Here is a 21465-nt window from a genome sequence, read left to right as displayed (position 1 = left end):
CCTACAGCCACTTGAGTATGTCCCTCAGGTGCCACCAGTAAAAAAAGTTAACAGCCTCCCCCAAGTCACAGAGGCTCTGTCCTGGTGTCATGCCATAGACTCTTTCATGTGAGGGGTCTTGGGCAGACCTGATTCATTCCACCTTTTCTCTTAGTATCTGTAGTGGAAGGAGCACCAGGCCAGTGGAAGAAAACAAGACTGGGATTCCAGCACTGGGTTTGTGTGAAATAGTGTGTGATCTTGCACAGACAGGCATACTCCCCCACACCCAGCTTCAGTTTTCTCTCCTATTAAAATAGGGGATTGTATTAAAACTGATGTTTACCCAAAGTCTTGAATGACAGAAATGTTTGTGAATATAATGTTAAGTGAAAGGCCGGGCGCGGTGGCTCACGCCTGTAATCCTAGCACTCTGGGAGGCCGAGGCGGGTGGATTGCTCAAGGTCAGGAGTTCGAGACCAGCCTGAGCGAGACCCCGTCTCTACTAAAAATAGAAAGACATTATATGGACAACTAAAAATCTATATAGAAAAAATTAGCCGGGCATAGTGGCGCATGCCTGTAGTCCCAGCTACTCGGGAGGCTGAGGCAGTAGGATCGCTTAAGCCCAGGAGTCTGAGGTTGCTGTGAGCTAAGCTGACGCCACGGCACTCACTCTAGCCTGGGCAACAAAGTGAGACTCTGTCTCAACAAAAAAAAAAAAAAAAAAAAAAAAAAAAAAAATGTTAAGTGAAAAACAAAGCTAGATCCAAAATTATTAATATATATTTAAAAATATATATTTTAATATCTAATACACAGTACAGTATATAATATATAATATATAGTATAGTCTTATCCGAGCTCTATAAAAATTTATAGAAAAAAATTACAAGAAAATTATACACAGACACACACACATACACACACACATGCACACAAGTAATTATATTGGTGGGATTATGGGTGATTTTATTGTTTCTTTTTTTTAAAGACAATTTTTGAGAGCACTTTTAGGTTCACAGCAAAACTAGAGGAAGGTACAGAGATTTTGGACATACTCCGCTGCCCCTACATACACGTAGCCTACCATGCATCAACATCCCCCGCCAGAATGGTGCATTTGTTACAACTGATGAGCCTGTATTGACACATCATTATCACCCAAAATCTACAGTTTATATTAGGGCTCACTCGTGGTGTTGTACATTCTATGGGTTTGGGCAAATGACATGTATTCATCATTATAATATCATGCAGAGTAGTTTCACTGCCCTAAAATTCCCACGTGCTTTGCCCATTTATCCCTCCTTTCCCTCAACCCCTGACAACCACTGATCTTTGTTTTTGATCTTTGTTGTTGATTTCTGTTGTTTCTTTCTCTCTTTTTTGTGCCCTTTAAATTTTCTGCAATGTGAGTGTATTACTTTTATAATTGAGAACAACTAAAACAAAATATTGAGGGACTTCCTTGACACTCCAATATTCTGGGTTGCTGAAACATCTCACCAGCCTGAGAAACTAACTACAAACCAGGAGACTGAAGTTCTCCTAGTTCATCCCAATTAGTCCTGAGCCTTCATGAAGGGAAGGGTGGACTCAGCCTTTCCTGAGCTGACATCTCAATGATGACAGACGGCTCGGGCTCTGAGCCAACATCTGGACTCTGTGAAAACCCCTCTCTACTGTTCTTATGGACACAAGCATGTACCCACCTGGCCCTGGGAATTAATAATTTGCAATGGGTTGTGCTAGATCTGACCTTGGAGACTGATCTGATAGGCCTGGACAGGCCATATCAAATAAGAATCTAGTTTCTTCCTCTGGCTTCTGCTTGGGCAGTAGGAAAGGTTGGAATTTCCAACAGATGGCCGGATTGAAGGTGATTCCAGGACTTGGCTCTTCCTTGCGGGCAGAGGCTTCTCTCTGTGGTGTCCACCTGGCCCTACATTCTTGTTTCTGGTGAACAGGGGCATCTAATTAAGACATCCTTGGAAGGGGACCTAGCAGGAAAAGGATTTTGTCCTTTATATCTCAAGTCTCAAAAGAATATGAAAAAAATGCTATATAACTCCATGAGCCAAGAGTCAGATAATTGCCCTTTCATGATTTGACCACAAGGGGTGATTTTTCGCATACACAAGGGAAATGGTGCATCACAAATCACTTCTCCGGGAAGGACTCTCTGGAAGTTTCTCTTTTAGACCAAGAATGATACAGCTCTTGCAAATAAGCACAATGGTCAAATAAGCCAGCTAACTTTCATTATCGTCATCGATCATCTTTTCTCAATTATCACATAATGACTTATCCCCAGGAAGTTCTTCCTTGGTACCTCAACAATTTCAGCCACTAAAACAAACCCTGCCCAGAAAATTTGGAACCTCAGGAATGAAATGTAACTTTTTCCGTGTTCCTCTTGAAGTTCCAGATACTTGGACTAAGAAAGTCTCTGGGTAAAGATTTGGGGCAGGATGCTTTTCACCATGGATTTTCCTGCTGGGAATTTAAAATCTCAAAGCTCCTAGTTTTACCCTTTCCTTCCTACCCTGAGAATGGCTTATGTCAGAATATGCTTACTTTATTCCATATAACACTCAGCCCTAGAACTGCCTCTTCACATTCTCTCTCTCTCTCTCTCTCTCTCTCTCTCTCTCAAACACACACACACACACACCCTCTCTTTCTCCTGAGAAGACTGTCCCTTTTCTGGGCAGGCAGATCTGCCAGAGGTAAACAACTATCGAGAGGTCTCCAGTCCTGACCTTCTCTGTTCCAGGGCAAGTGAAGATAAACCCAGGACATTCAAGGGACAGCAGCCCCAGATATGGAGGCTCTGAAAGTTGCAGCAGGACAAGATCTGCATAGGGGTGCACAATTATATGGAGACAAACTGCTGGTTCGGTATTTACACTCCTCCCCAGGGATGAGGTATTCCCACTTCTCTCCGAAATCCTATATTCCAAAGACTTACCAGTGTCAGGGGCACAGGCCTCGTCTGCTTTGGCAGCATTATCGGCATTCTGTATATTAGGATCTGGGGGACAAAAAGAAGATTTAATGACCAGCCCATGCCCTCCAGCTTCTTGGAGGGGCAGGTGGTGAGCTGGTTCACTTAGGTGACTGTCTCTAGGTCACTGTCAGCTGGTTCATGCTTGCTTATTGGGGTTGACTGTGTCTCCTCCATTATAGCCCAAGCTCTGGGAAGATGGTGCCCATGCCTTCCCCTGCCTGACACTCCCAGGCTAGTCCCAGCCTGGACACAAGCTGAAGGTGCTCCCTCCACGGACCAGCAGCCTTTGCTGAAGGCTCTCTTCCCACTCCCATAATTAGTTGTGTCCCTTCCTCCCCCATCCTACTCTCTGATCCTTAGTGGCAGGAATTATGCTCCCTTTTTATTCCTCTGACAAGGCTTCCCATAAGGTTCAATGAGGGAAGGAGTCCTGGTCCCTTGGTCCCCATTCTCACTCCATAGGGAAGTTACTATGCTAAGGGGATCCTCTAGGAACACAGCCTGTGCCTGTGGCAGGGGAGCTGCACAACGTCCTCCCATCTGGGGAAAGCTGGTCTGTGTACCTGGGCCGTTGGCCTCGCTGCTGCTGGCCCCCTCCTTTGGGCCGTCAGGGGTCTCCTGTCTGGGCTTCTGGCTGAAGGCCAGGAAGAGGTGAGTGCTCAGTGGCTGAGGAAGGTCCACCTCCAGGTATGCCTTCATGAATAGCTTGAAGACATCATAGCTAATCGGCTGAGAAGGGGCAAAAAGGGAGAAGTCAGGAGGAAGAAGTGAAGGGCCAGAGAGGAGGGAGAGAAGAAAAAGGAGTTGGGGAGATGGTAGGTAAAAGAAGTGGGAAGGGAAGCAGACGGAAGCAGAGGAGCTGATGGGGGCAGAAGTGAAAAGGCCAGGGAGGCAACAGGGAGTGACAGACAGGGGCAGGGATGGAAGGTAAAGATGGGAAAACACTGGTGGATGCATGTTGGAGCTCGGCAGGGCACAGGACCAGGGCAGGCTTTTGTAATAATATGGTCTGAATTTAGATGACAAGGGAGGTGGGGGAGAGCGAAAGCTGGGAGTGGAGGGCTCTGTCCTAGTCCAGGTCCATGTGAGTGATGTGGCTCCAGTGAACAGGGATGAGGTCAATACCCTGGAATCCTAGTTAAGATGAAGAAGGATGCAGTTGAAAACATGCTGGAAAGAAATGGTTCTTCTGTGGTATCTTGGTTTTCCTTTGTGCCATGAGAGATGTGATTCCTGAGTATTAAGGTCTCAGAAAATAGGAAAGGCCTAGAAGAGAAAAGAACAGGCTCCATCCTTCATTACTTTCATAATCCTGATTTCCCTGGATAAACCCCAAGATAACAAGGGAGTGCATGCGTCTGGCTCAGCTGCTTCCCCAAACATGTCCTTGTGAAGGTTTTACGCACCAGGAGAAGAGCAGGAAGCCAAGGACAGAAGGTGGAACCAAGAAACATGCCAAAAACTAGACCCTCTTCCTGCTGTGTCTCTCCCAGTACCGCCTGGCTTCTGGTCCCAGGCTGGGAGCAACTCTGCCAGGAAGGGCTGCTGCACTCAGCAAACACTCAACAACAACAGTTCGCAGTGAGTCATCACTGGCGTGTGCTCTGATAGCATCAGATTCTTCATCAAATCGGCAGATGCTCCTGGAAATCATTTGAGGAAGCACTACTCTGAGATCTGCTGTGCAGGCTTTTGTGAATAATAATAGCTGTGAGAATAAAATCTCTTTTGGTGGTGGTGGTGGGGGGGGTGGCCTGCTTGGTGCCCCCACCAAAATGTTGGTAGCATTTAACCTTTTGTCTGTTCTGGGAGATCTGGGAGACTTCCCAGAACCAGAAGCTGGCTTGTATGTGTATAATCAAGTTTGAGTTCAAAGTCTTGGCCCTAAAAGCAAGTGATGCCCTCCCCGCCCACTGGAAACTCACAAAGCAATTTCTGTTTAGCCACAGGCTGGGCTGTACCATACATACCCTTTGCAGGGTGGAGGAAGCCTGATTCAGTTGGACAGAGGCCATTACCCGATTAAGGGAACTCTACAAAAATAGTGGACTCACCTTTCCTGTGACAGCTATCCATTTCTCTCTGTCCCTTTTCTGTCCCTGAGTCTCTGTGTCTGTTTCACATTCTTTTTGTCCCTCTCTGTCTGCACCGCATCATCACTTCAGAATGTCCCTTCCTCACAAATCCTTCTCCAATTTCCTGGTACACAAGAACAAAATATTTTCCTTCTCCTTTCCAAATGCCACCCACCTCCTATGACTCCTGATTCCACCTCACTGGCTCTGAGCACACCTGTGAGCTTTTGCCTCTCTTCTACCTGCAAGCACGCTCCATGGCCACTACCCCAAAGAAACTGCCGTCTGCTAGAATTGCTAGCCCATCCTTCCTCCCTCCAGATTTCTCCTAAGAGACCAGATCAGCCTCCTCCCCTCCTTAATCCCACTTGGTTTGGATCCTAGCCCATTCATTACCTTCGAACCTGCTCTCTTGAAGGTCACAAATTTAATCATCTCTTTTGAGACTTTCTCATTTGTGGCTTCTCTGCAGCATTTCATCCTCTCTTCTTTCTGTAACTCTCTATTTTCTGTGGAGTTGTTCTATTTCAGTTCTTTTCATTTTCTACTTTGATTTGACTGAATATTTGCTAATGGCATTGTTATTCATTAATTTATTTCAAAAAGCTCTTTTTGCACCATTTTAATTGACAAGTACTGTTTTAAAATGTAGTTTTGAGTTTCAAAATCTCCTTTGGTTAGCATCATATGGAAGTTATGGGAATAAAATATTTCTGGAAAACAGACTGATATAATAAAAAGAAACTTTAGTTAAACAAACTAACATGCTATAAAAAACCAAAGCCAAAAGATTATCAAACAAGATGAGTATGAGACCTGGAAGACCACATGGCTGATTTCAGATCAACCATATTTCCCCCCTTTTCTGAACCTTGGTTTCTTCTCTAGCAAATTGTGAGTGCTGGACTAGAAGATCTCAAGTTCTAAACTTCTATTAACCTTCTCCTTAAACCAGCTCCTCTTCCTGACTCTACAGTTTCTGTTAACACCAATGACACCATTATATTCCCACCATGCTAGAATCAGCTTGAAACTCTCAGTCATCTGATATTAGTTCTTGTCCCTTCCTCTGTCCACTGTTCCTCTGTGACCTCTGTCACATCCAGACCTTTTCTACGTCCATTGCCCCTGCTGCCATCTCCCAAGTTTCTGGTTCCAGACTTCTGTGTCTTGCATCTCACCTGGACCACTGCAATACCTCTCCAAGGCTTCCCTGACCCCAGCTCGATCTGTTGGTCTTCTCAGCCAACTTATCTTTGCCATGATCTTCCCAGAGCACTACTCTAATAAGGTTGGTTCCCTATTCAAAATTTTCCATGGCTTCTAATTGCCATAGGAGAGCTGAGATCAGTTGATGTACTACTGTGCTCCTATACTATACATTATAAAATATACAAAAAAATTGGAAATGAAAATTAGATGAGAAAAAATGAATGTAAATAGAAGTTCTAATATGTAGTGTTCCTACAGTTCAATGGACCATCCTCTCTGAGACCTTTGCGATTCACAACCTCTCTAGTTACCCTCCAACTTAGATTTGTAGTTACTTCAAGCTCTAAGACAATTCTGATATTTTCTCCTATTATTTCCTATGTGTACCTATATACTCTGTACACACTAATCTCTGTGCTTTTTAATAACCAAACCTCCATGTACTTCACTCTGCATGAACTGCTTTCTTCTTGACCTGTTAAAATTTCCAGTCATGCTTTAAGGCCCAACACAGATGCCACCTCTTTCAGGAAGCCTGATATGAAATCCCGTACCTGAATTTCTATACTTTACACCTTGGCTCCTATCTTGTGACACTCGTATCTGCTTCTCTGCATTAATATCTTAGTTCCTCTACTAGATCCATTGCTCCTGGAAGGTAGTGAGAATATCTTATTTCATCTTTGTATCCCCTATATCACCGACTACAATGTTTCTTGGTAGGTATTTGAATGGATGTTGGGTTTCTAACTGGAACACCTCAGGAATGGCCTGGTGTTTGACCCCTGGCTGTCATTAATTACTATGGGATCTGTTTCATGGGGAAAAAAAAGATATATATATATATGTGTGTCTCTATATATATCTGTGTATATATCTACCTATATCTATATCTATATCTATACTGAGCCTCCTAAGTACAAAGCAGAGTGTGGGCACCAATGGAGAACACACCAATGAATTAGACATGGGTCCATTTCTTCAAGAGACTCAGTATTATATATAAGAGGCAAAGGTATTGAAATATTAATAATTACAAAATGTAGTCATTAACAGTGAGTTCCATAGGAAAAGAATTGACAAACTGTTAATGACAACTTAGAAAATAATGACGATGACACTCATGCCCAACTATGCATGTCCCTATCCTGGAGAACAGGATGGCATAGAATAAACCCAGAAACTAGAGCATTCACATCAGAAGAGCCTCAAAAGGGACTGAGTCTCCTCATGCCATCAAGGCTCGGGAGATTCAGTGATTTCGTCCAGTGAGCTAGCAGCAGAGGAAAACAAGAATTCAGATCTGACCCCTAGTCCAGTGCTCCTGCTACTATGTCTGTCACAGGTCCCAGAGCCAGTGTAGTGCTTCCTGCCACTCCCTCCAAGCCCAAGTTCAACAAATGTGGCTCTGTCCCACTCTCAAAGTGACATCTGGGTTACAAAAAGTTCTCTACGAGCACAGGCCAGGATCAGAGTAAATGCTTAGTAAATGTGTGATGGGTGACTGGGTAGGGAGTGGCTGGGCATCACACCCAAACCACCAGGAGGCACGCTGGCGATTCTCTGAGTCCTAGAGTAACACCACAGGCACCCTTGTTGTCCAGGCCAAAGGAATCCTGTTGTCCCCCAGCAGCTTTCACGCAGGAATTAGCTGGGCAATTGCTGCTGCTGCAACCTGCTTAAAGACAGTGTGTCAATTCTTACACAGGTCAGGAAGGGAGGAGAACTAGGTGGAGAGCGTACCACGCATCAGACACTTTAATGTTCAAGACGACAGTGTGAAGGGGGACTATTACGGTCATTTCTGGGAAAAACAAATTCTTATGACATAAATCACTTGTTCAAGGTCATAAAGCATGTGCCAGAGCTGGGCTTTGTGCTCAGGTTTATCTGAGTCCAGGCTCACAGCACCGCCAAGCCACCTGCCTCTTCTGCTCTGCTGGGTTTTGCTCGGGCTGCCTCCTACTGCTCTTTTCTCCAGAGAATCGCTTGGTGGTGTTGGGCAAGAGCATGTTTGTCATGGCCAGATGCAGTTACCCTACTTGGCAGACTTTTATTTCTGTCCTAGCTTTTCTAGCAATCTGTCCCTTCCCACAGCTAACTTGTTTTTCATTGAGACATTTTAGCAGCAGTAAGCCATCAAGCTCAAGAGAAATTAAACCCTTGTTTCTCCATCCCTATGGCATGACATTACACCTACTAAAAGTCAGCTGCACTGTGTGAGAGAACAAAATCAGAGTGACAGCGCTCCCCTGGGACACAGCAGTGTCAGGCATACAATAAGTGGGGGCCAGCCCTGACAGAGGCGAGGGCGGCCGCGTGCTTCTAACATCTGAGCTGCTCCCTGCTTCTGAAAGCTCCCATGGCCTTCACACCAGCGGTGGCCCTCACCAAATTGTTCCCCTTTCACTCATCAGCCCCAGGGCAGACAGGCCGATTAGCAGCCCCCGCCAGGTTTTTGTTCCCATGTTTTTGGAGCTGGAAGTGGCAGGTGTGGGGCAGTGAGTTCTTTGCTGGCTCTGCCATCTTCTCTGCATGCCTTCTCCTCAGGAATGTTCTTTGAAATGGTGCATTCTCAACCTACCCCTATTCCAGCAACCTCCCTCCTGCTTCTTTCTCTCAGTGATTGGTGCATTTTATCCAAAGCCCCTCTCAGGTGTACCTTGAGGGCACAAGCCTTGTTGATTCATTTACAGTGTCCAGCAGAGAAGGCACCGACTGAGGTTTGTGGAATGGATGATGACAGTGTGAATAAGTAAGTGGCCAGCTTCTCCTTAAATTATTCCTGCTGATTAGTCACTTTTCTGCAATTAGCCCTCATAAAAAGACTCCAGAGCAGGGAAAAGGGAATTGAGTATGACACATTCTGGGAAAAAGGAATAGAAGAGGAGTAAAAACGGGCACCATTTTTAAAGTATCCTCTAGAGTGTTTGACACTTTGCAAAAATTCTCCCACAAATGTCAAGGTTTTTATTTTTTTGTTATCTTCGGTTCACAGATAAGGAAAGTGAGGGTCAAAGAGGTGAAATATTATTCAAGGCCCCATTGCTGGGTGATGACAGCCATAGATGTCTAATCTAAGACCATGTGACTCCAGGGTCATGAACTTGACCCTGCCAGTAGGAAGTATGTCCTGTATTTCTTCATTTTTATACCTTCTACAGTGCCCAGAACAGTGCCTAGATGCCCAAGCAATGTTAGATGAGTTGAATTTGAAAGTGGGGGGAGGTTTTGCATCCACTTATTTATTTAGAAAATATTTATGGAATGCCTGCAATAAGCCAGATACTCTTCTGGGCACTGGAGACACAACAGTGAACAAAAATATTCTAGTAGGAGAGCCAGACAATCAATTAAGTAAATTATATAGTGTGAGAGCTGGTGAGAAGTGCTAAGGAGGAAATAAAGAGAGTGGGGGATAGCAAGTGTCAGGGGGATAGGAAAGAGGGCTTCAAGGTTAGATAAAGAAGGTGACAATCACTGAGAAGGTTATTTGAACACAGACTTGAAGGAGGTGAGAGAATGAACAACGTCGGTATGCTGGGGAGGAACATTCCAACAAGAGGCAACAGCAGGTGCGATGGTGCTAAAGTTACAGTGACACTGGCTTATTTGACAGCATCAAGAAGACTAATATGGCTGGAAAGGAATGAGGCGGGGGAGAGTAGCAAGAAATGACATCAGAAAGTAGGGGAGGTGCATATTGTAATGACCTTGACTTTTACTCTGAGTAGGGGGTGGAGGGAACCATACGACATCATCAAGTAGGGTAGTGACAAACTCTAACACAAGTTTTAACAGATTGCTCAGGATATGTGTGAGGAATAGACTTAAAGGGCAAGGGCAGAAGCAAGGAGCTCAGTTAGGAGTCTCTTGAAATAATCTGGGCAAAATGTGGTGATGACTCAGGCCAGGATGGTAACAGTGCAGGTGGTAAAATGTGGCTAGATTTTGGATATATTTTGAAGGTACAAGTGACAGAATTTGGTGATGAATTGGATGTAGGATATGAGAGAAAGAGAAAAGTCAATGATGATTCCATAATTTTAGGTTGAATGACTTGAAGAGTAGAGTTGTCATTTACTGAAATGGGGAAGACTGCTGGAAAATAGGTTTTACAGGGAAAATCAAGGACATCAGTTGAGCTCATGCTAAGCCTGAGATGCCTATTTGATTTTTAAGTGGAAATGTAAAGTAGAGGGGAAAGAGGAAAACCAGGATAGTTTAGTGTCCTGAAACCAAGTGAAGAAAACGAAGAAGGATTTGATCCACCGTGCCCAATGGCGCTGAGCAAAATGGCTATCGGGTTTAGCCCCATGAAGGTGCTTGGCTGTCTTGACTAGTGGTTTTAGTGGAGGAGTGGGAGTTACACACTGACTGATGGGTTTTCAAGAAAGTATGAAGAAGAGAACTTGGATGAAATGAGTCTTTTGCACAGTTTTGCTATAAAGGACAGGGGAGAAATGAGGTGGTAGCTGCAAGGAGAAGTGGAGTCAGGAGAACATTTTTTTTTTGAGACAGAGTCTCACTCTGTCACCCAGGCTAGAGTGCCGTGGCATCAGCCTAGCTCACAGCAACCTCAAACTCCTGGGCTCAAGCGATCCTCCTGCCTCAGCCTCCTGTGTAGCTGGGACTACAGGCATGCGCCACCATGCCCGGCTAATTTTTTCTATATATATGCCTAATTTTTGTATATATATTTTTAGCTGTCCAGATAATTTCTTTCTATTTTTAGTAGAGACAGGTCTTGTTTTTTCTCAGGCTGGTCTCGAACTCCTGAGCTCAAACAATCCACCCTCCTCGGCCTCCCAGAGTGCTAGGATTACAGGCGTGAGCCACCGCACCCGGCCAGAACATTTTTTAATATAGGAAAAATAACAGTTTGTTTATATGTTGAAGGGAAAAATCTAATATATAGAGGAGAGCTTATGTGAAGGAGATAGAGGGAGAAAGAGGGAGGAGGAGGGAGGGAAAGAGAGGGGCAGAGGGAGCTGTGTTGCTGAAGCAATGCCTGTCAATAAGCCAAGAGAGGATGGGATGGAGTGCACAAGTGGAGCAGTTGGACCAGACAAGAGCATGGAGAGTTCATCCTTAGTTACAGAAGAAAAGGTACAGGCAAGTGGGCACATGGAGTGAGGCAGCTTGTAGAAGATCTTTTCTGATTGTTTCTGTTTTCTCAGTGCAGTAGAAAACACACACTTGACCAGAAAAAAAAAAGCAAACAAAACAAAACAAAAAAAGTAGAACACACAATAGTTAATTGAGAATGAGGAGGGGAGGAGGAGTGAGAACTATGATCAAAGAAGAAGTAGTAGTTGTCTAGGACAGTGGGAGGGGTGAATGGACTTGAGAAATGTATAACGCCAGGTAACACTAATGGATCACTTGAGACTTAGGAAAAAACATGTTGAGGAGCAAGTACTTCAAGGCAAGCTAAATCTCCAAGAGGAAAACACATTATGGGAAGGCTGGAACACAGGGTTTTTTTGTTTTTTTTTTTTAAAGGTTTGAAATGGAAATGTTCTCACCTCATGTGGATCATATTGTTTGCGGCTCCCACCCTCATTAAATTCAGTCAAGACATCCTTTATCTTCTTTGAGGAATCTGGAAAGACACAATTCACATGTGAAACACTGGTGAACAGCTAATGGCAGGTGGGCCAAATAAATTCTCCCTCTCTAACCATGATTGTGGTGGAGCAGTCCCTCACTCCCAGGACCATCTGGAAGAATGTCACCTTTATCTCCCCTCTGCCTGCTCACTTCTTTTTTTTTTTTAGTCTGTTCTTTCTCCTGCTACCTGAACTATCTTTCTAAAACACAAATCTGATCAGATAATATCCTTGCTCAAAGCTATTTGATGGCTTTCTGTTTTCCTAGAACAAAGCCTAATCCCCTTACATGGGATACAAGCCCTTGGTGATTCTACCTAGCCTATTCCTTATTACCCCACTCACCCCACATTTCAGCCATATCAAATCACATCTCTAGACATTCCTGAATACACTGTGTGTTCTTTCATGGCGATTCTTTTCCATCTCGCAAACTTCAATCTACTACATCCAGCTCAAATGTCAACTCCTTTGTAAGGTCTTCCTTTGCACCAGTCAAGGTTAAGCATTCCCTCGTCTGGCTGCCACGTGGCTTGTACACGACTCTGTAGCAGCTCTTGTCCTATAGTGCTACTTATCTATCTTGCTCATCTCCTGCACCAGTTTTATCTTGACAGCTGTAATTAGCTGGTGAGTCTTGTTTATCATACCAAGGTTTGACATGTAACTAGAACTCAGAAAAACAATATATATATGAGTGTATAAACATCTAAATGGAAATTTTAAAACATTAAAAATTTGTTAATTATATAGGATGGGTGGGCCTTAAGCTCTACAAGGCTCTGTCCTTGGTGCTGAAACAATATTGTACAATAGGGCAAGGAGGTTTCTTTTAATTCTGGGATCTTGACAATTCTGCCTCCTTTTCTTGATTTTTATCTTCTAGCTCAATAGGGGAAATTAAGCTATTCATTCTGACACATAAAACATAACCTCAATTATGTTTCATAATTAGCGCGGTTGATTTTGTGTTCCTATGGTATTTCTAACATATTTTTAGCAGCCGGTACTTTTTCTTCTGGAAACTAAGCCCTCCCAACCCCCCATGATTTCCCCTCAATGTTCTCTATAAGTTACATTTATATTGGAAGGGGACAAAGAAAGACTCAGAGGATTCATGAAGTGTGGTGGCCTAGAAAATTCTACTTTCCATAAGAAATAATACAGAAACCAGTTGAGACCATAGTGGCTCCTTCCTTTTGGAGTTTTATAAGGAAATTGGGAGTAAAGAAAAGGGGCTAAATAATTGTCATTAGAAACATATCATGAGTGCACCCTGTGTGGTTATCCGTACTCTAGACATCAAAGCAAACCAGGGTTTCTATGACCTGTGCTCTCCCTGTCTCTCAGGATTGTGGATAATTAAGAGATTCCCAAGCTCCATTATTGCTGCTATTTAAACATCTGAGCAAAGGGCAATATCATTAAAAGCTCACACAGTGTTCCTTGTTGTTCAGGCTCTTTGTACAGAGGGTTAAGCTCTCTTAGACCTAGATAAAGTCGATATACTTATGGGCTGGGCTGTTCTCCATGGCTTTGCTGACTTGGATTAAATCAAGCAGAAGTTATAATCATTTTAGGATTGAGACATATTGAAATGCCACAGGAAAATGCTGCTGTTGCCTAAAAATGGAATTTTCTTTCTGAAATTCAAAACAGATGTTCAAAAACTAATAGCTCAGTAAGATCCAGGCAGCAGATGCCGTCAATTTGGACTGCTTCCATTGAATTCAGAAAACACTATGGAGGGCAAGACACTGCAAGATACATACACAAGTTAATGAACTAGTGGGGAAGATGAGTAGAATAATTTCGGTAATAATAGTTACCCCTCATTGGGGGCCTTCACCTGCATATTCTCACCTCTACCAAGCCATGCAAATTTGGTAATATTTTCTTCAGTTTACAGATGAAGAAGCTAAAATTCAGAAAAATTAATTGACTTGCTCAAAAGCCAGTGTTTTTACTCAAGTTTAGTGTGGCTCAAAATTCTGTATTCTTTTCCCTTACATATTATTCACTACTGCTTCCCAAACATTTGCAAAGACAAGTAAAAGTGTAATTAATGCTGTAGCAATAATATGAAGTTTTATGAAACACCAAGTGGGGAAGTAAAATTAGGATAAAAGTGGGGTTGGGATGGGGACTGAGGATGTCCTATGAAGGAGGTAGCATTTGAGCTGGGGAATAAAGAATGGGTAAGATTTTCAAAGGCAGACATAAGTAAAAAGGGTATTCTCAGAAGAGACACAGTTAGCAAAGATGCAGGGATAGGCACCATAGAACATTTAGGGTAAGTTAGAATCACAGAGTAGTATGGGACCAGACTTTTGGGGGTCTTGAATGCTGAGATAAGGACATTGATTTTGAAGCGGTTAAAGATTTTTTGAATGGTGAAATAACATAACCAGATTTCTATTTTCTAAAGACCACAAAGGAAACAGAATGGAAGAAAGTTTAGAATTAGGCCAGAGCTCAGTTAATGTCACACATATATTTAAATTACTCTATAAGCAGTTTAATTATTTAGAAAAAAATTCTACATTTTAGAGTCTATTTTAATGGGAGGTTTTTAGCTCAGCAAAAGTGGCCGAATTAAAAAAATGCAAATTTGAGAACATGGGTACCCTTAGTGTGGCTTCTACAAGAAGAGTGTAGAGTCAGCATTTTCTGTTGCCCAGGCTAGAGTGTAGTGGCATCATCACAGCTCACTGCAACCTCAAACTCCTGGGCTCAAGAGATCCTCCTGCCCCATCCTCCCAAGTAGCTGGGAATACAGGTGAGTTCCACCATGCCCAGCTAATTTTTATGTTTGTTTTGTAGGGATGTGGTCTTGCTTTTTCCCAGGTTGGTCTTGAACTCCTGACCTTAAGCAATCCTCCTGCCTCGGCCTCCCAAAGTGATAGGATTACAGGTGTGAACAACCACGCCTGGCTTAATTTATACTCTTTTGATATTGTTGCATTTTGGATATTCCACAGTTAACCATAGCAGAAATCCTTTGGTTCTAAAGTCCCATTGCTCTATTTTCAAAATCCTGCTTTATATTCAAATGTGTGATATAGATAGAAATGTATGCACACATTTTCATCATATGTTCACACAAACAGAGATTTTTTAAAAAGGAAAAATAGAAAAGACATTTATTTTAAGATATCTGATTAATAGCCTAAAATTAAATGAAAAAAAAAAAATAATCCAAGAGATTTTTAACTAGTTTTCTGTGAAGCATATTACTCATCATACATTTACTTCACTTTACTTTACGGGCTTTTATAGGCTCATGGCATCAAAACCTTTTTTAAAAAGGGAAATAACCTAATTCTCAAATTTGGGACACATTACTTTCTCCTTGAATGTCCTTTGATACTTTATGACAGTTTTCTTTTCAACAGATTTCTGGGCTGGGTTTTTTTTTTTTTTTTTTTTTTTTTTTTTCCCATGAGGAGTAAGTGGGTATTATGCATGACTAATCTGCTTTGCCAATCACTGCTCCATTTTGTTTCATCTTAAAACAGATAAGAACACTGAGGGACTTCTTTGGAGCATTCCCTGATCTTATTTCAGGTGTCATTTGTGGACCCAACAGCATAACCTCAGTAGAAAACTCCTTTGCCAAAGTCTTTATCATAATACCACCACCAGACACAGAGGACATCGTGCTCCATTTCTGAGTATACAAAATAGGGTCATGTCCACAGTTCTTTGTAACAACTTTCAGTTTTTTGAGTGCTTATTTTATGCTAGGCACTATTCTAGTCACCTTATATAGTTTATTTAATTCTCCAAAACTACCCCAGTGTAACAATTATCTCTATTTTAGAGAAGAGGAAATAATTATCCCTATTTTAGAGAAGAGGAAACTGAAGTTTATGGAATTTAAGTGATTCTTTGAAGGGTACACAACCAGTGAGTCACCCTTATTTTTTAACATGTCTAAATAATGTGATAACAGCAATTAGATTTATTGGATACCCAAACACGTGTAAGTCAGAAGATAAGACCCTTCCTCTATGACAGTGGCTCTCAAACCTGTCTGCATGTTGGAATTACCTGGGGAGCCCTATACACATTGAAACCCAGGCCCTACCCCAGATAAATTAAGTCAGCATCTCTTGGGGAACCCAGGAAACAGTATATTTTAAAGCTTCTAGGGATTCAAATGTACAGCCAAGGTTGAGAACTGCTGTTCTATGATGTGATTTTATTGTTGTAAGTGAAGACTGTCTTAAGAAGTGGTTGATCTTGTTGGATGATTATTGCCAAAGGGAAAAAGTGCTTATAATATTGCTAAATCTATAATGGCTGTGCTTGGCAGACATTCTTCATTGTTTAAGTGAACAATACCAAAGAACTCTACCCCACAGGTCAACTTATTCAGCCGCTTGGCAAGGTAGGGGCATGTTTTGCATTAACCCAGTCTGATAGGACTCTCAGCATTCAGTTCTACCCTAAACCAGGTGGTTAGAAGGCTCTTCTCTGTGATTAAGGTTAGTAGTGGTAACAACTGCCCTAGGAAGTTTTCAGCCCAAGATTTTCTCTTTATACTTTATGTGCCAAGAACTCTGAGACCTAAACCAAACACTTGCTCCTAGTATTTGAGAAAATTCAAAACATTTTAAGGGCAAAAATTTTTTTTTCACCTTTGTTACTACGTTGGTGTGGGACAGGGATGCCCTCCATCTGAACAAGCAGCCAAATCAGAGACTTCAGCAAACTTTACCAGGACCCAAAGTTGATGGTCTGTCTTCTAGGTAAGAACACTGAGCATTTGAGCACTACATCATCAAACCATTAAACTTTGAAATAAGTATGAATCAATATTTTCAAAAGCGAATCTGAAAACCTATACATGAGAGTGAAATTCTAAGGTGCATCATAACTCCCCATTCCTCAAAATTGTCTAGGAGCTTCTCAAACTGTAACATGCATGTACATCACAGGGGATCTGGTAAAATGCAGGTTCAGTAGGTCTGGGCCAAGGCCTGAGATTCTGCATTTTGAATAAGATCCTAGGTGACACCAATTGTGCAGGTCTACAGACCTCACTTGTGATGAGTAGGCCTTAAGCAACATCCCTGTAGGTCTGTGGCTGACTGCTAAGGCTCGCCTGCCGCAACTCAGAAAAGACCACGATGCTGAGGCTAGAGGAACATATTCCACAGACTGGAAAAGCCGTAAGTGACTCTCAACCTGGGCTGGCAGTGGTAGCAGTAGTGGGGAAGACACACGGAGGAAGGCAAGGGGAAGTTGGTATATAAGAAAAAAATAGAAGCTAGATTTTTTTTCTTCTGATGAAAGCTGGGATATATGAATAAATTTTCCAACTACTCCAGGGAGTCAAGAACATGAGATGTACAAAAACAAGAGCAGGGTTCCTTGAGGGTCCTGGAAGATGAAGGATGATGTCAAAACAGAGGGGCCAGGGCCAGCAGCACTGCATCACAAGGCCCACCCCTGTAGCCAGGAGCCAAGCCCCAGAGCAGGATGTGGGAAGCGCATGTGAGAGGCCCAGCTTCATCAGCATTGACTCACTTGTCACACACACATTCTCCCAGCTAAACTTCTTTTCCTGTTCACTGTTTATCCCCAACATGAGCCCACTGCCTGGCATAAAATAGATATTCAATAAATATTTATTGAATAAATGAGGGCTAGAAAAGGGATTGGGCTGGTCATACTTGTCCCATGTGTCCTGTATTCCCAGAGACATAGGGAGACAACGTAGACCAGTGGTTCTCAACCATGGCTGCATATTGGAATTACTTGGGGAGCTTTAAAAAAGATACTAATGCCTCAGTCCCATGCCTGTAGAATGTGCTAAAATGGTCCTGGAGGTGTGGGCAGGGGATTGGAAGTATTCCAAGCCTTCCATGTGATTATGCAGCCAAGGCGGAGGACCACTGACCTGTGGAAGCGATGGCTCTGCCACAGATGTTACATATAAACTAAGAGGAAAAGACTTTACGTTGAACCAGAGGGAATTTTGGCTGACATAAGGAAATCCTTTTTGGGATACTAAAATTTCTTGCCATTATAAATGATCCAAATGACTGGTATGGCTTATTTTGTAAGTAAAATTTATACTGCTAGTGAAATTTCCCACTTTTTCTCCACATAGTTTGGCCTCATCAGTCATATTTCAAGTAAAGGTGAAGGAATGGGTTGGACGACTTGTACCATCTTGCAACTGAAAGTGTGGCCCCGGACGAGCAGCATCAGCATCCCCTGGGAGCTCGGCAGAAATGCAGAATCTCAACACTCCCCCAGACCTACCGATTCAGAATCTGCATTTTAACAGGCTCTCCGGGACATTGGTGTGTACATTACACTTTGAGAGTCACTGTTCCATAGAAATTTCTACCTGTCCATGGATTCTGTGACTCCTTTTGGGTAGAGTCCTCATCATCACTAAGAGAAAAGGCGGCCAGTTGTGCTAAAACAGATGTGGGTGAGAAATGGTCGTGATTATCCCTCCAAGATAGAAGCAACTAGATATGACCCTTTATGGGCCCAGGACTGCACGAACATTTGATGAGATCTCTGTCTAATGGCCAATATAAATGGCAAGGTTTCAATGACACTTACTTAGAGCTTCCATTGTTCTACAGATCAGCCCTAAATATTTTCTCTAACTCTGACAGTTTTGAATTTTGAACTGTACCTACATCTTAAAGTCAGAAAATTTGCCATGATCTGATTCTAATGAAATATGTTTCCTAATAGCACAATATACTGATTCATTCTTTTTAAATGTACTTTAAAATTCTGCTTTATTATATTTAATTGCTCTCTCCCCCTCCCACACACATATACATATATGTCTATTTTTTAACCAATGTATGGTTAAAGATTGAGCTCCAAGGAGTACTTTTTGTTTAATTTGTTGGCAATGAGTCAAAACAAATTGGATTTGCACTGGAATTGAGACCAGTGCAAATTGGTCTCAATTCCTATTTTACCACTGACCTTCTGTGTGATCCTAGACAAGACACAGAACTCTTCTGGACACAGTGTTCTCATTTGTAAAGGGTGTTACAAATGGAAGTGATGGTGGTTAAGATCTCTCCTAGCTTTAAAAATTCTATACACTCTAGCTGGGGTGACAAAGACCATCTCACAAAAAAAATAAAAATAAATAAATAAATAAATAAATTCTACATAGTTTAAGTGACTACTGGCTGCTGTAGGAAATGTTTGGTTTAATTTTTTTGACAACTAAAAGTTAAATTGTTGCTTCATCAGTTGTTTTTCCTTTTTTCCCTCTCTGAATAAATGAACAGTTTCTGTCCTTGAAAAAATCATGGGACTTTTAACTGGGGTAGGATAGAAACCAAGTATTGGAAGGGCTGATGAACGTCATTTAATCAACTAGACAACTAATCATATGTCCCCTACAGTGTCGCAGCCAACTCCCTGTCCAGACAGTTTCAGGGAAAGGAAACTCAGTCACTTCTAAGTGAATTCTGTTCCATCTTGGACAGGTTTGACCATCAGGAATTAATGTATTCCATACTTTAAATTCTTCCTATAATTTCCTCCCAATAGTCCTAGGGCTTCCTCTTGAAGCTATTCAGAATTAATTTAACACCTTTTCCCCACAACCACAGTCAACTATTTCAGTACAACAAGCCCTCCCTCACCTTTCCCTTCCTTTCCCCAGCAAATATGCACAATATATTCATTTCTTCATAATCAGCCTGTGGGGCCCCTCACTCACCATGCCAGGGGCATTTCCCAAACAAGTTCCAGGTTCTCTCAATCCATTGCAAACTGTTGTGCCCAGAGAGAAATTCAGTTCTCTGGAGAGGTCTGATCAGGGAAGGATAGAATATGGATATCAGTTTGCCTAATTGGATACTATGAATCTACTAATATATCCTCAGACTGCAATCACTGGTTTGGTTAAATGAAATAGTACAAATGTGTTCAAAAGAAATCAAAATCTCTGAAACCACTAAAAACCATGCTTCAGAAGCATATTGCCTGACATGGGAATGCCTCATCATGTGCTGTGTGCTAGTCAGTCCCCAAAGATGGCCACCATCAATTCTTACCCTCCCTGTGTGGGCCACTCCTCCATGAGATGTGGAGTCCATTCATGGGGAGACACCGCTGAATGTGGGCTGGGCCTGTGTCTGCTTTGACCAATGGACGGTGAAGGGAGTTCTGTTCTAGGACCTCTCAGGCCAGGCATTGCAAGGCCTGGCAGCTGCTGCTTTTATGGTCTTGGAGCCCTGAGCCTGGATGTCCAGGCTACTCTGCTGAAAAGAAGGGCCACACGGAGAAGGCTTGGAAGATAACAGAATGCTGGGGAACGAGGTTCCACGGAGGAACACTGAGAAACCACCACGTAGTGAATAAACCATGTGCTGAATTGTTTGAGGCCTCCCACCTGAAGCCCAGGCACTGTGGAGCAGACTAGCCCTGGCTGCTGGGTCCTGACCAGGTTCCTGGCCCATAGAATCATGGGAAAAACAAAGTGGTGCTTGTTTTAACTCACGGTTTTGAAGCTGTTTTGACGCAGCTATAGATAAGTCAAACATATTGTTAGGGTGAAGAAAACAGCATAAAATGGCATAGTGTGTGTACTCCCAAGTTTATTTTACATATGTATGTGTGTATATGTATGTTTTGATATTTATATTTATACTTACATTTATACCCAAACATGCTAGTACTGGTTATCATGGGGAAATAGGATCATGGGTAGATTTAAATTTCATCTTTCTGTTTTTCAAAATTGTTACTTTTTTTAATATTAAAATTTCTTAATATCACATTAGTTTTATTGACATGTACTTTACACTGTTGATTCACATTAAGCTTATTGTCAACTACGTGTGTCTGTGTGTGTATATATGATGTATGTAAACATATAAAATAAACATATATGTCTCCAAGAGTGTTTTAAGATGACTCCCCCATGCCCATAGGAGGCCACCAGAGAAGGTTCAGGCTTTACGCCATATAAATGGAAAACACCACGAGGCTCTCCTGCCTGGTAACCCCACTGGAGAAAGTTCTCAATTCTCAGGCTGTACATTTCATTATTTTGCTATTGTACAGCTCCTGTTTATGTGGTTACAGAGAGTGGTTGCTATGGCAATGCAATCCGACTGAATACCAGAATGCGTCTAAAATTGGTGGAAGTGACTTTTTCAGGGTTTTCTCTGAAGATTAATCATTTTCTAAGAATTGTATCTTTTTTTCCCCTCTCCTGTTAGAACAGTGTTGGCAGAAAGCTTTGTCCAGTCCTGGGATGTGGACAACATGAGGAAGTTGTCAGAGAAGGACAGAGACGACGGTTGAAGAAAAGGCCCAAACCAAAAAGAACCCCTTCCTACTAAATACTCTAGCTTCTTTTTATCCCTCTGCCTGCTCAACTGCTTTGCCACATTTGGAACCCCTCTTTCCCTTAGCTGTCTCCATGTGGACCCTCTTTTACCTAGTTGCCTTCTTGGTTCTCCTTTCCGTTTCTTCTTCGGCTCCTCTTCTTCCTGGACCCCTGGCTGAGGCACGCCCTGGGCCCATTCTCCATCCTTTCCTTTTCTCCCCTAACATTCTAGCTCCT

At 42.5% G+C, this 21465-nt stretch overlaps 1 protein-coding gene across 4 annotated transcripts in view; it reads right to left on the bottom strand.

Moving 5' to 3' along the window:
- Positions 1 to 21465, bottom strand: part of DGKG (diacylglycerol kinase gamma) — a 181833-nt gene that overhangs the window by 125734 nt on the left and 34634 nt on the right. For all 4 annotated transcript variants that reach the window (XM_069472806.1, XM_069472807.1, XM_069472808.1 and 1 more), the window contains 3 exons: positions 11808 to 11884; positions 3556 to 3721; positions 2954 to 3016 (listed from right to left, as the gene is read on the bottom strand). In XM_069472806.1, the coding sequence (XP_069328907.1) occupies positions 2954 to 3016; positions 3556 to 3721; positions 11808 to 11884 (306 nt within the window). The remainder of the gene's footprint in view (positions 1 to 2953; positions 3017 to 3555; positions 3722 to 11807; positions 11885 to 21465) is intronic.

The sequence above is a fragment of the Eulemur rufifrons genome, chromosome 7 (assembly GCF_041146395.1).
Source record: "Eulemur rufifrons isolate Redbay chromosome 7, OSU_ERuf_1, whole genome shotgun sequence".
In the NCBI taxonomy this organism is placed as follows: domain Eukaryota; kingdom Metazoa; phylum Chordata; class Mammalia; order Primates; family Lemuridae; genus Eulemur; species Eulemur rufifrons.
This window is presented reverse-complemented; position numbering and strand designations above follow the sequence as displayed.